General features: G+C 51.2%; 1 protein-coding gene across 4 annotated transcripts in view; it reads left to right on the top strand.

Annotated features, from left to right (window-relative positions):
* Window positions 1-3,891: 3,891 nt before the first annotated feature.
* LOC126541512 (transcriptional coactivator YAP1-like) overlaps window positions 3,892-15,019 on the top strand; it is a 187,788-nt gene continuing 176,660 nt past the window's right edge. For all 4 annotated transcript variants that reach the window (XM_050188299.3, XM_050188301.3, XM_050188302.3 and 1 more), the window contains exon 1: window positions 3,892-4,624. In XM_050188299.3, coding sequence (XP_050044256.1) covers window positions 4,116-4,624 — 509 coding nt within the window. In that variant the 5' untranslated portion in view covers window positions 3,892-4,115. The remainder of the gene's footprint in view (window positions 4,625-15,019) is intronic.

Genomic DNA, 15,019 nt, shown 5'->3' on the forward strand with positions numbered 1-15,019 from the left:
TCGCGCGGACAAGGAACGCGCGGATAACATAGGCTTCCGAGCGTGAAGCTGACATGGCGTCGCGGCAATGCCCTCTCCTCTCACCCAACACCTGGCGCGCTAATGCGACAGTAGGTGATCCCATTCGCTCGTTCTGAGCCGTCGCGTGGCGCGCACGTGACGTGGCGTCGCAGCCAATGGGAATTTAGGTGCCGTTTTTCGCTTGTCCAGACGACAGACGCCTGCTTTTCCGCTCAATGAGCCATTTGATGCTTTCGCATCAATAAGTTAGGGCCCACAGTGCAACCAAAGCACTGTTATGCCTCGCAAACCCGAATATCATATTGATGTCCTGAAAGCAACCTCACTGTAAGCTGAGTTCGGAAGAATCTACAGAGCTCAGACGAGTTACCATGAACGTGCGAGCGCGGGCCGTCCATTCTAGCAGCACCGCCTCGTGATAACCATCTGCGTTATCGACAAAAGTGCACAAAAGCGCAGTGCTTGCCAGAACTGCGCTTGCGATAACATCGATAACGATACCACCTCGTGGTAACGCAAGTGGTGATCTCGAGACTGTGCTGCAGGTGCCTACGACCACGCGCGTTCCAGTTAACATATATCTGAGCTTTGTACATAGTATCAAAACAGCTTAACTGGTGTTACAATTGCTACTCTGAACTTAGTTAGGTTGCTGTCCACAAGGAAATTAATTGGGCACTGAGAGGTCATCTCTGTTTAGCGGTGTTATGATTGTCTTGAAATTCAGCGTCGCAAGTCCGGCCAACGTTCCAGCTCGCTTTCCCGTGTGAATCCTGCCCCCGTCCATGAGCTCAACCGGGAAATAAAGCAAGCCACGAAAGGAGAAGGCCATTGACGTCACAAATCGGTAAGAGCACAAAAGACTGCACCAAACAGTCAGGCATTAGAACCTCCCTGGGCGCCCCAACAGCCCCTTCTTGAGATGACTCCAACAACGCAAGAAATGGGAAAACGACCTTTTCTGTGGGGTGCACTCGCTTTCCTTTCCGCCGATTGTCTCGGCTATACGCAAAAGGGTACTTAAGGCCGTTCTGGTCCGAGTATTAACCAGAACCGCTCGAGGCTTGATCGGGTCACAACCATGTACCAGTGAAGTAAATAAATTTCTTCTCGTTTTTTAACGCGACAGTGTTAATGAACCATGTCGCAGAAAACCGGCGTCGGCGTCCCGCGTTGGCGTTGGAGGTCGTCCCGGGAAAAAGAATTTCAAACCAAATTCCGAACTACGCATACTGTTGCGTACTCCAGGGTAGCGTATCGTACTGCTGTCGAGTTGTAGCGACGCCTGCCTATCGAAGCTCGACCGACTTTACTGTTGGGTAGCGTGGCGTTGTTGGCAGGCTGCAGGCATCCGGTAGACCATGGCGACCGGGCAAGGGCGAGACGTTTTCTAGTGCGAAACTTGCACGATTTATTGAAAGGTTGATGAAAGATGATGAGAAGAGAATGAAGTAATCTAAAGGCACATTCCGGAGCCCCTTAAATAGGCTCTCTACAATCGTGGGAGGGATCTTGCTTCCGTCGACGTCACGTGACCGGCACAGAGTCTGATCCATGGAAAGAGGGCCCCTCCTCCTCTGGTCATACTGAGCTTTTGGTTACACCGAGTCTGCTGCAAGGAGGAGGTCGTCCCGCCTCCGGCCACACCAAGCCCTAGGTCCGGGAATTGCAGACGCTTGTCCTTCTCTTTAGGGCGTAGCTGGTTCGCGGAAGTTCCCCTGTAGAGCTTGACCGTCCGAGGAAAGGGTCCCTCTAAAGTCGCACACACACACGAAAGAGGCCTGTAAACACTGCGGGCCTTCCGCCAGACCGGCAGGCACTCGAAAAGGTCATGGCGAATTCGGAAGTCACGCTTCATTCCGACGAGTCATGGTGGGTGAAGGTCGGGTGAAAGTCCTTTCTGCACTAGGTGCTGGACGCCGACTGTAACAGGAGAAGTCACGCCTCATTTCGACGAGGCATGGTGAGAGAAGGTCGGGTGAAATTCCTTTCTGCACGTGGTGCCAGACGCCAACCGTAACAATACCGAACCACTCCTCTACCACCAAAGTAGCTCATACCTTGTCATTCATCCTTTACAAAGTTATTCCTCGGAATTTTGAGAACTGCAGCCCACAAACAAATGTAATGAAAAAAAAAAGAAACACTGACAGCGCATACGCTTTATATTATCTCTTCTCAGACTGAAATATTAAAAGTGCGAAACAATAGCAGGTGTTCGACCTACGCAAGAGGCCGTGTTTCTACCAGAAAGCTTGCCCTCGTGCACCGCGTTCGCAGCCAGCGTTCCCCGATAAACGTTATGGTTACATAAGCTGCAGTTGTCGGGAAGCATGAAAAGCAGTAAGGGGTCTTTGAACGCTATCGCGTTCCCCTCTTAAAGGCGAAGCTTAAGCGTCTATGACCTTAAGCATCTATGAGTGATCTATCTCGGTTACATAATCGGACAGGACCGTCGCCATCCCCTTTAGCTATAATAATAATAATAATAATAATAATAATAATAATAATAATAATAATAATAATAATAATAATAATAATAATAATAATAATAATAATAATAATAATAATAATAATAATTTTAGTAATACTTGTAAAAATAATTACATGTAGCTTTTTAAGAGTAAACTGCGTTCTAGCAGACCATTTTTGAAGCAACTTCACTAACTTCGAAATCAATAATATACCGACAGCTGTTCAAGAGTACAGAAATTACAAACACGGGCGCTGTGCTTGTCCTTTCTTTGCTCGTCCACGTCTTTTGCGCACTGGTTCTTTGTTTAAATAGAATCACGCCAAATTGCCCAGCTCTCAGTTTTGATGTTCATTCTGGTCGCTAAACAAAAGTTGCCGTTCACCAAACTAGAAAATATTGTCGCTAAACAAAGTCGCTAAACTTAGAGACAAAAACACTAAAATGGCGACACTGATTAGACCGGAACATTAGTAAAAGCAAAGCTGATTTTGCGTTTCTATAGATGGTAAGGTAGGCGGCTCCCACAAATACGAGATGATGCAGACGGTGGAAAATGAAACTCGTTTTGGACTGCCCGGCGACAGCCTCCTCTTCAACGAAGGCGTGCAAGGCGCGCCGTGCAGGCGGCCAGCACCACGAAGAACCGTAACCCTATCTGCTTAATGCGGCCAGCCGCGTGTCATCTGCTACAGCGCGTGGCGGCGAGGCCATAAAAGCAATCCTAGCTGCCCAGGCAGGAGATACATAATAAAAGAAAGCATACCTATATGGGCGGAATTCTGCAAGAAAGCTTGGCCTCGGGCGTTGTTTCGTTGAATTGGCTATTGTGCAGGCGACAGTGCCCGCTTCAAGAATTGGAGGCGCAATCGTCCTACTTAAATAAGTGAATCTAATAGATTTATTTTGTGTGGATTGAAGATTTAAAACATAGTATGTGCAGTTATGTGACCAGTGTGGCATATTCATCAAGGCACGACGCTGTTTACACGCCGCTGAGCAAGCGCCGCTGCAAAAAGAGCGGATTTGAATCTCGCGCGCTCTTTGTTCATTCATCAAAGCCGCGACGTGACGTTGTGATGTCACGTCCTCGGAGAACTGACGTCATCCGCCCCGCTAGGCCACTTTGGGCCAGTCAGAGCGTGGGGATGACTCCTTCCGCCGTTGCGAGTTCTTTCAGGGTGCAAGCGAACTCCAAGAACAATCAAACTTTTAAACTTCGTTCATACGTATAAATATTTAGCGTAACATAGTTTTTTATGATGCTGTGTATGCGAAAAAGATTGTTTATAGCACTTTTTATGCGATATTTAAGTGCAAAGTGAGACTGTGGTTCCGAACTACTTTTTGTAGCGGCGAATGTGTGCGAGGCGGTGCAGCGGCGTCGGCCGCAAGCGCTCCGCAACAGGCGCTCACCCAGTAGACGGGAGTAGGGTTGCCTTTCGGGTAGGCGGCGCCATTACCAGGGTCGTCGTCGTGCTGCGTGTGTGTTGTGTGCGTGTGTGTGCATTACTGGAGATCGGTGTGACTGCTGCGTTGTCATAGCGTTGACATAAGAAGACCGGGCAAGTCGTCGACGAACCTCGCAGCTTCGGCGCCCAGGATTACCGCCGCCGCCAAGATGTCGTCGTCGCCTTCGCAGCCCAACGGCGCGGCCACAAACGGCCGGGACATGATAGAGCAAAAGGGCCCCAACCACATCGTTCGCATTCGAAGTGACAGTGACATCAACCTGGACGATCTTTTTAAGGCTGTCATGCAGCCCAGTGACAGGGTTCCGCTCAGTGTGCCCATGCGGCTGCGGAACCTGCCTGCTTCGTTTTTCCAACAGCCCGAGCGCTCGAAGTCGGCCTCGCACAGCCGTGAATCTAGTAGCGACGCCACTTTCTCGCCATCGGCCAGCGAGGCCTCGGCGGCAGCTGCCGCGGCCGCGGCGGCCGCCGCTGCCGCTGCCCCGCCATCGCTCCCCGTGAACCACCCGCGGGCGCACTCGTCGCCCGCCTCGCTACAGCAGAGCTACAATGCGCCCAGCCCGCAGCATCTGCGCCAGCAGAGCTACGACCTCGCCGACGATCTGCCGCCCGGATGGGAGATGGCCAAGACGTCCACGGGGCAGCGCTACTTCCTCAAGTGAGTGCACGCCCACTATGCCTCGCACGGTTTTAGTACTACTGTTAACTGCGAGCACACGATTGCCGCGCTGCCGAAGCTCCTGCTTCCCTTTGTTGCATTTTCCGGATTCGGAGCAGCGAAGTTTTCACTGTCATTTTTTCAAGCTCTCCGACCCGAGAGCCCCACCGCTTACTTGTCGCAATGCGCGGGCCGGTGCATCAGATGCATGAAGTTTCGATTAGCGCAACAGGTTGACGGGGATGGTCAGCTGACCGATCTCGGGCTGCGGAAGCTTCTCGCTGAGGTGCTGTCGCGTAGCAACCTCGGGATGTGTGCTGCGCCTCCTAGGTGCCATCATGCGCTAGCTTCATAAGACGCATGAATTTTGCGCACTGTTTGCCGTAGAAAAGCGGCATCGCGTCCCGTGCCTGCCGTTTGGTGCTCAGCCCGCTTGTTGAAGATCGCCCACTGCGACAACACACAGGGAGCTGAACGCGAAAGCGGGGCGGCAACGCTTTCCCAGTTTTCATTTTTTACCCACGGCAGCTCAGGAGTACGCGCGAGGGCGCCTGCCCCAATTTCCGCTGCAGCAGCTCTCGCTATCAGCTGTTTCTCCAGCCGCTTCGAGCGAGCGGCAACAACGCGACGCCGGAGTGACTGCGCCGCGCTTAATTTCTCCGCTCCCGCCGTAGCGCGCCAGTTGCCTACCGCTTGGCTCACTCGGTTTTCCACCTTTTTCCGCTTTTTCTTTCTTTTTGCATTAGCGAAACGACCTTCGTACGACTAGGCGGCAGCATGCAAAGCAGTCAGATCGGTCGGGTGTCCCAAGCGGCACCGCTGCCATTGGACCTCCTTGACTTTTGTTCGCGCGGCAGCAAAACCAGCTCCGCTCGACTGTCGATGGCTGCCAGGGCGTGGAGCGATTCCGTGATCGGAATGATCCTGTGTCTGTGCGGTCTGCATCGTTTGTGCTTGGTGGCGAGCTGCCTGCGGAGACAAAGGGTGGCTCAAAGCACTCGCTGACAGCTCTGGACACCCGGCTCACCGAATGCATTGACACGTTTCTTTGTGTTTCTGCAGTAAGCACGCACGGCCTACTAGGAAGGCCGATTTCAAAAACCGTGTGAACGACTCGCGCCTTCGAAGTTTCACCAGGGCAAGCGTGTCAACGTAGTGGAATTCGTACCTTGGGTGGATTTATTTGCCGCTCATACCCAAGGTCTTGCCGACCGTCCAGAATGTCGAAATTTGTTGCCCATGTTTTCCCCCTTTGTCATCTGTCGTGCTCAGATGCAGCGGGTCGTTGTCTGCACATATATCGTGTCGGTGTAACAGCTATGCGCCAAGCACTAACATTTTTGTGGTTATCCATCGATCATGCAGCTATGTTCATTTTGGCATCCTCGATTCTCCGACACTGCTGTTAAATCGGTGTGCACGGCCAGCGAGCTGAGTACGCGTCGCACAACTTTCTCATGCCAGTGCAACGTTCCTTTTATTGATCTTCTGAAATGAAAATATCGCAGGAAATCCGGTGTCGACGGAGTTGTCCGCGAGCGAAAATTTCCATATTAGACTGTCGTTCAGTGATCCCATGTCACATGCTCGGGGGATCGCAATGTTGTAGCCTGTCCGGTGACGTCGTACTTGTAGCCTTCATCGTGCGACATATTGACGCCTCAGTAACGCGTATAGTGGCGCGCTGTTTGCTTCGATTACATTGTGTAACCTAGACTTCATGCCACTGGACTTGCATTGGCAATCTTACCCGTGCTCTTGATTTGACCTGAGGGAGTTCCGGGTATGCTTTCTTCTCCCATGCACATTTTCATAGTCCACTAGGCCGACACTACTGCGACTTCATTTCGAGCGAACAAACTTGGTTGAGGAATATCACATGAGAATGCGTGCCGCCTTTCAAATTGTTTGTTCGTATCAGCGCTCTTGCGGGACATTGGTCAGCGTGCGCCTTTGAGGGTTGAGAAAATCGCCTTGGCGCGAAGCTTTTTTTTGCAACCAACTTCGTAACCAAAATCCGGGCCGTTTGTCGGATTTTCATGCTTCTGGGCAGAACATGCCCCATGCAACACTGAAACCGCTCTCATTGCGGATGCATCTTAGGCTTGCAGTACAAGCGTTCTCTCTAAGGCTAGAAAGGCATGTGTCGCACCTTATGTTGAGCTTCGAGGTTGCTACAAAAAAAAAAAAAAGAGGTATTGCTTCGTTCAGTAGCGCTGGCAGTCATGGTGCGTGCACAAGAGCATCGAGTGTTTGTAGGTAATAACGAGAGTTTCGTTATAACGATAGCCCGGACTTTGTAGGTAATAACGAGAGTTTCGTTATAACGATGATCCAGTGCCATGCCCCGCTGGCATCGCTGGATCCTACGCACGATTTCGCAAATGAACGGGTGCTATGCGACGCTGGTACTCCGTGGACCTAAAGGCTTGATTTCAAACTTGTAAGCTCAACGTGAGAAGGCATGTGAAGGTTTTTGTTATTGCCTCGCTAACCACTGACGAGGAACATGCTATAAGGGCAGAGACGACCACCGTGCCAACCGATCCTTCATCAATTTCACGAATGAAAGTTTTGACGGTGGGCTCTCCGTGATCGATGTGCCCCTAGTTACGAGCTGTCATACGCCACACCATCTTCACGGTCCTGTCCATGCGGTCCCGCGCCCCTTTTGTGTCGCCGTCCCCTTTCTGCGCTGACATCTAGGCCGTGTCAAGTGCTTGTCACTTTGACAGTACAGCATTTTGGCGCCGGTGGTCGGGCAGGCGATACACTAGTCTCGTCACACGAGCTCTTCCCGACGCGATGAGTCCCACGCTTCGGCACTGCTGGGCGCCCTTACAATCGTAGCCAAGCATTCTTCTGTCAGAATCTCGAAACTGATAGTGCGCAGCTGCTAGCAGCGCGGTATAGTAGTGCTCGCATTACCGGGCAGAGGCCGCCGTTTCGCGAACCCTTCTTTTTTTTTCTTCATCGCACGCCAGCGTAGAAGGGCTTCGAAATTTGAGCCGCGCCAAATTGTAAGTGGCGCTCTTCGCGGACGGTTATGTAACTCTAGTTATAGTTGTTTCTGGAGTGGTAGGGCAGTTGCTCGTCGCGTCAGGAATGGGTGTGCTGTTGTCTGTAGTGCTGCAGGGGATCGTTATAGGAAATCCTTCCCCGAAAAAAAAAAAAAAAAAGCTCGCGAGCGCCGCCTCTGGTTCGCGAGGGTCACGTCGGCGCCCAACCGAAGACGGCGGAGCACCGGCACGGGAACGGCCCCTCGCCTGAGTGACTGAACTGGGTTTTGATGTCGCCATGTAAGCAAGGCGTACGGCCGCCGCCTCGGGGCTGCTTCTCTACCGGACGCGTCTCCTCCTGGGCGGGTTGCGTGCGCGCGAAGCGTCGGCGCCGTGCCCGTTGCAGCGAGCGGCCCTGCTCGACGGCCCCCGTGCCGTTGCGACTTCGACGTCGTCGTCGTGGGTTTTTGCAGCGGGGGCTGCTACTCGCGCACTTGTCTGCCGCTTCTTCGTGCAAGGAGCAACGAACGACCGCCCTCGTGTGGTATATCAATCACGATGCACCTCCGCGTGCGCGCGCAAGATGAGTTTGTTGCGAGCCTCCCAGCACCTGTCCGCTGTTGTCGGTAGGGGGCGGCGCGGCCTGCGGCGTTATTAGTTCGATTGCCCGCTCGCGCGCTGCGACAAACGGCTGGGCGTAGCCGGGGTGCGACGGAAGGGCCGGGCCGCGACGTATCTCCCGCAAGCTGCCCTTTTCCTAACATTTCGGCGCCCTGGGCGCTCTGTAGTCGCCTACAGTGAGCCGTTGTCGATCATATTATCGTACGCTAGTTTTATAGTGCGGCGTTTTCCTCACTGACTGCGTTGCCCGCCGCATCTAATTCATTCCGTTTGCCGACATACATGAATTAATTGCAGCAGCGGTGCAGAGAACCACCGACTGGCAACTGTCGGCGTAGTAACTCGATTGTAGCTTCGTCCGATCTCCCGAGTTCAGAATGAGAGTATAAAAATAGTCGACGTCGTTTATGCAGGTGATGCATAGGTAATTTGTCGTCCTTGTGCCGTCGCAAGCTGTAGCCTTCTGGAGAGAGAGGCATTGCGACAGCTGGAAATATTAGCGCAATGAAGCGCTTACCATGCAGCTCAAGATGATTAGGGTGAAAGTCGAAATATACATAACAAGAATTGCAAACGCTTATGAAAATTGCGTTGCTTTGAACGAAAAAAAAAAAAAAATGCTTGATAGAAGGTCGCGTACTCTGGCACTAACTTCTTCCTACTGTAGGCGCTTGACTACGTTTCGATTTATTCCTACCACTCAAAACATTGTTCGTGCGGGAGCATATTGAGCTTTGCTGCCTATTTGCTACTTGTCGTTTTCGCATTTCTTGTTAACGTCATTTGACATCTAATACTAGTGCAGCGACAGACGCGGGGGACCACATTCACTTGCGCATACGATAAAAAAAACTGCGCGGACAGGCTGTCGTTGCGAAACTGTTTGCGCGCTAATTCGGGACCCATTAGCCCAGTGACAAAATTAAAGTGTCAGCGATGAGAAAGCCGCACGAGTTCCATAAGATGTCACTACGAACGAACTTCGCGCGTAAACTTCGCTCGAATAAATTTGTCTTGTATCGTTGGTGAAGCACACAGGGGAAATGTTAAGGCTGGCAGACAAAATTGGGTTTCTTTTGACGGTGCCCTATGCCTTGCATGTATGTCATGAACTTAAAAGATAACATAGAAATTATCAGGAGTTCTGGGTGTGGTCAGGGAATGCCGTAATTAAACTACTAGGAAACAGACATCACGGATAGATGCACGATGTTCCAGGTTTCGAAGGGCTGAGAGCGCAATGAGCTTGGTCTGGAGTCCATAGTATACTTCCTAAAGGGACACTGTACTAAATCAGTTTAGATTGATACTCTTTGAAAACTCTATTGCCGTTAATTTCCCCATAATAGGTTGATTATTAGAAAAGAAACTGAACGTCGAGCGCCCATATCTTTTTTTTCTAATTTTTCATCGAAACCCAACGCCTGTACGTCAGTGTGACGTCATGAATTTCAAAGTGTAGTATATATATATGGACCGCGTTGGCTGGGCTAAATAATGTTCCCGAAACATGCCATGATCTGTCCTTTGCTCTTGTAGTACACAATTTATTCAATTTTTATTTTTTTTTACCTATAATGATTTTACTAAGTCCCAGCAGACGCAATCAATATCCATGACGTCATGGCGAGCGGATGCGGGAACTTCACGGAGGCGTCGCCACCGGTCTTTCATTTTCGCGCCTTTTGTGGCTTGACAAGTATCTTCTTGCCGTAAGAGTGACGTTTTTGGTATTTTAGAAGGGTAATTTACTAACACAGCTGAAATCATTTTTCTATTTAGTGTCTCCTTAAAGTCCATCATTGTTCTTCCGCCAGGTACCTAACGTTGGATCCTCTGCACCTCACGAAAGAGGTCACGCTTATATATGTATGAAGCCCAATCACATTTATTTTATGAAGCTCGAGTAATAGTGCAGCTGTAACTGGTACACCGTATACAGCTCTTGTTCGCCAACAGTTCTCCGATAGCGCTGTTGTATCTCCGTTCCCTCCGACATTATTTCAGTTATCACGTCACAGCTGGGCTTGGCTCGATAAGACGATATCCGTGGCCGGAGATGTCCAGAATAACCAATTGCAGTTTTGTGAACTTTTTTCGTGAGCCTTATTCTCGCACGACCATGTTTCGGCAAGCTTCAGATATAGCGCGATAACTGTCGCGCGGTGGCTCAGTGTCTGCGGCGTTCAGCGGCGGACCGCGAGGTCGCAGGTTTAACTCCCGGCTGTAGCAGCCGCATTCCAACGTGGGGTGAAAGGGAAAAAAAAAAAAAGAAGTCACCGCCCAAGCACTCCGTACAGATGGTTAACCAGCGAAGCTGATACGTGCGGCCCCGGTATTCATCACTGGGTTAATCCCGAATTGAACGACGGCTTGGTAGGCTGCCGGAGGCTTGTGCTATAGGACTGCAGCATACGGTACGGCGTAGAGGAGCTCGTTCCCGGCTCTGCTCGCGGCGTTGCTTATCGAAAGCTGCCTGCTCCTCAGCAGTACGTCTGTGAAATTGGCAACTACAGCGATGAAGCTTTCAACTGAACCTACGCAGTCGGCAAAGAATCATGTTTTTGCTAGTTTTGCGACTAGGATCTTGTACAGGTGGCTAAGTGTCATAAAACACGTGATTCAGTCAAATCTGATGGTGTATTCCAACAGTCTTGCAGCTTATAAAGGTAGCAGTTGAAAGTTAGTACTGGTTAGTTGGCACTACTAGTGCTTACTAGTACTTGGCAATCTGTGAACCACCATTTCTTGCGCGCCGGAACAGCCAGTGTCGTACTACAGGGAAGTTTCATAAGTACAGTCAGTGAAAAACTGGGAAAATCGGGGAATTTGAAAATACCGATGTAGTAGGATACGTTAACGCTTGAAATTCGTAACGCTGCCTTTCCTGTCGTTCGCATCTGTTTTGCGAACGTTTGGTTCCGTTTGGCCCGTGTCGTGTTTGGGCAAGCCAGTGCTTGTCGCAGGTGACGGCCGTACTTGTCACAGCAAGTAACACAAGTGCGACGGTATTGCTAGCAAGCGAGATAGGACAGCACCCGTGGTTGCAGCGAGATAGAGCGACATTGCTTCCCCCCATTGGCCGGAGCGAAGCACCTTTCGGCGTGGAGTGTGTGCTGATCGCTGGCAGGTGTTTTCGGAACCTTGAGGCGCAGCTGCCATGCCGCAGAGCGCCCTCGAACGTTTGCCTGCAAACGCATTGACGATACGACAGTGACCGAAATACACGACGCGTAATGGGGCGTAATCTCTCGCGGAGAAACAACAGCGACTGTGGCTTGACGAGGCTGGCACACGACGAGAACCGCCGTGCTGCGCGTAGATGGACAAATGTTTGTTCGCAAGAGTTCTTGATTGAAAAACAGCCTCGCAGGGCAGCCGACTAAGGATGTCTTTCCAAATGATCTCTCCTGATATAAAATAATGCATCGGTGATCGGTTTTCAGTATCCTGTAGGTACCCTACTCTCCTCACGCGGCGATGTCTGAAAGTGAAGCGAGAATGCAGCGCCGTTCAATAGGCAGTTTTAATTTAGCAGGACTGAAATGCGCATGCGCAGAATGCTAAACGGCCAATTGCGTTAAGCGTACGCACGCTAACTTACATATTTAACGTTGCTGTCCTTGCGTGCTTTACGTAGTTCACGCCACACTTGGAAGCGGGCCGGCCCGGCCGCCCGCATAGAACTGAATTTGGCGTTGTTGTTGTACGAGGGACGTTTCGAAAGTAAGTTTCGTCATTTATTTTCACACGGAAAAATTAGTGAAAAAAAAAACAGCATGGCGTCACATCGCACTATTTTACCACACAGTCGCCACCGACATTTCAGGCATTTGTCCTAGCGTGCAATCAGTTTCAAGAAACCACTCTAGTAAAACTCGGTGCCCTGCGGTGCAAGGATTTGTCGCACAGCTTCCTCCAATCTAGCATTGTTTTGGAAATGACGTCCCGAGAGTGCGGCTTTCAATGCAGGGAACATGTGCCCGTTCATACGGGATATGCACTTCCATTGGCGACCATTTTGTCAGCACACGCCTGTCCGCCTTCTTGATTCGTACACGAATAACCTCGGGCACCGTCGGTCCGCTGCTACTCTCTCTTCTTCGGCACTCTGCGCATGCGTCATTCCTCCTCCGCTGACGCTCCTTCGTTGTTAAACCAGCAACGGGCGTGGATTCAAAAAAAAAAAAAAAATCAACGAAACTTTCTTTCGGAACTTCCTTGTAGTATTCACTTCGTTCGTAGCAATTGGCTGTGCAAACGGCTTTCGCCTTGTTTCAGGCTGCTTCGACGACAGAGTATCATGGATCACCTTTTGACGTTTTCGCGATCGCTTCCCGTTTCGAACGCGTCAAGGCCTAACGAGAGAAAATTGAGGGTCTTTAAAAAAAGTGCGAGATGACAGCGTCACCTATCGGCAAAGTCGAGTGATAGACGCGACGGCATATGGCCTCTGAGGTCGGAAAATCTGGGAGGCTGTGGTCAACAGCTTGTACTGATTTCGCCGCGGATCGGCAGATATGGAAAGTATAAATACAACTCGCTCCCGGCTGTCATTGCGCTGCCTGTCGCACCTTTCAGACGCGCACACAAAGCTTGGCGAATACGTAGAATCACTTATGTGTTGTTGCGTACTCCAGGGTAGCGTATCGTACTGCTGCCGAGAAGTAGCGGCGCCTGCCTATCGAAGCTCGACCGACATTACTTATTGGGTAGCGTGGCGTTGTCGGCGGGCTGCAGGCATCCGGTAGACCATGGCGACCAAGCAAGGGCGAGACGATTTGCTAGTGCGAAACTTGCACGGTTTATTCAAAGGTAGATGAAAGAAAATGAGAAGAGCATGAAGTATATCAAAAGTACATTTCGGAGCCCCTTAAATAGGCTCTCTACAATTGTGGGCGGGATCCTGCTTCCGTCGATGTCACGTGACAGGCACAGAAAAAGGCCCCCTTCTCCTCTGGCTATACCGAGCAAGGAAAGGAAAAGTCGTCCCGCCTCCCGGAATCGTAGACGCCTGGCCGCCCCTGGCTATACCGAGCAAGGAAAGGAAAAGTCGTCTCATTTCGACGAAGCCTGGTAGAAGGTCCTTGTGCGCAGGGTCGGGACAATAACCAGCGCAGGAGAAGTCAAGCCTCATTTCGACGAAGCCTGGTAGAAGGTCCTTGTGCGCAGGGCGCGGGACAATAACCATCGCAGGAGAAGTCAAGCCTCATTTCGACGAAGCCTGGTCGGGTGAACGACCTGTCGCCACGTGGTGTCAGACGCCAACCCTAACAGTGTGCGAAATTTAAAGCGTTATGGAATAGCGTCCCGCACGTAAACTACGCTATCACGCTATACTAAAACTCGCTTTCTGCAAAGTTCGTCTGCGGAACGGAAACGCGGTTTCCCTTGTCCCCGCTATTACTCAAACGTTAAACTAAAACTGTCTGCTAACGTATGCCCGTCTGCATGGTGTCGCTTACGAGTTAACTCTGGATAAACGCGAAATGTCTTTTTGCGTATTCGGGGTGGCGGTGTCACTCAGTGCAGAGATCACGTCACCTTAACTCGTAATCACTGAACGTACTTGTGGAATGTAGAGTTACTGTATATGCTTTGGTAGCATATACAGTAACTCTAGTGGAATGATTTCGTGGGCGCCACCTCGCATCGTAGTCCATGTTCGCGTTTCCACGGGGGCCTGTACGACGGTGAGCAGGGAATGTCGGGACGCCTCATACTCGGGATGAAAAGGAAAACCGGTGCGATGCTGTGTATTGTGCGTCGGAGCCTCGGAGACGATATTTGGGATGTTGGGGAGAGCCCTAAATGGATTGTTAGCTTTGGGGCGGAGAACGTTGTGCATAGCCCTTTGTCTGCTAAGTCGTCACTGTCTTCCTCTCCGCGTAATATAGATGTCCTTCCTCCTTTTCCTTTCCTTGCATCACCTCCCCTCTCCGCGCTGTATTGTTACTCTGAAACGCGCGAACTCGCTACATGCCCGTTGTTCCTAATATCATTAATTGCTGTTCACTTCGTACCCTTCCCGATTTCTGTTTCGCTAATTCCTTTCAAGTATTCGGTGAAAAAGCGCAGCAATGAGCAGAACTTGGAATCAATACGCGATTACAGAACCTGCGCACATTCCATCTGCATAATAATTCTGGAGGTGAGAGACCGTAGGTGAGAGCGCGCATTGATTGCTCAGATATGAAGCTCCAAAACACCGTCCTCGTCAAGCCGCGCGGCGCGCCCGAAATGCAGCCGCGCGATCGTCGGCGGGGGGTGGGGACGGTGAGACGCACTCTTTCGACGCCGGCGCGCACGCGTGCCAGTTATGCAGATGAGTCTCGCTCTCCCCGCCGCTCGCTTGGCGATTCAATTACTGAACCGCGTTGCGCGGGACTTTGAACCTGCGGCCCCCGTCGTGGTCCTCGAACCTATAGCCATTGTTTTGATCGGGCGGCCTAACTCGTTGCGCGCGTGTGTACGGCACGCTTTCCAGTCGAAATGGTTGCGCGTTGTGTGGTGACGCAGAAAGTTTTATCCGACGGGAAGCGTGCGCGTTACGTTGCCCCTGCGCCGACTGAGTGAGTAGTGAACGCGTATACCTGCCAAGTCGGATGAAGAGTGAATTTCTGCGAACTTGGGCTGCCACGCATCCCGCGAATAAAGGGGTTTTGTTCTCGCGCTTGCGCGTGTCTTGTCGCGTCACGACACTTTGACTAATGGCTTTCTCCTGGAGTGTCCCAAGCATGGAGGAAGGAAAGATATAGGAGAGAGCATTTCGTCA

Source organism: Dermacentor andersoni, chromosome 2, assembly GCF_023375885.2.
Source record: "Dermacentor andersoni chromosome 2, qqDerAnde1_hic_scaffold, whole genome shotgun sequence".
Taxonomy (NCBI): domain Eukaryota; kingdom Metazoa; phylum Arthropoda; class Arachnida; order Ixodida; family Ixodidae; genus Dermacentor; species Dermacentor andersoni.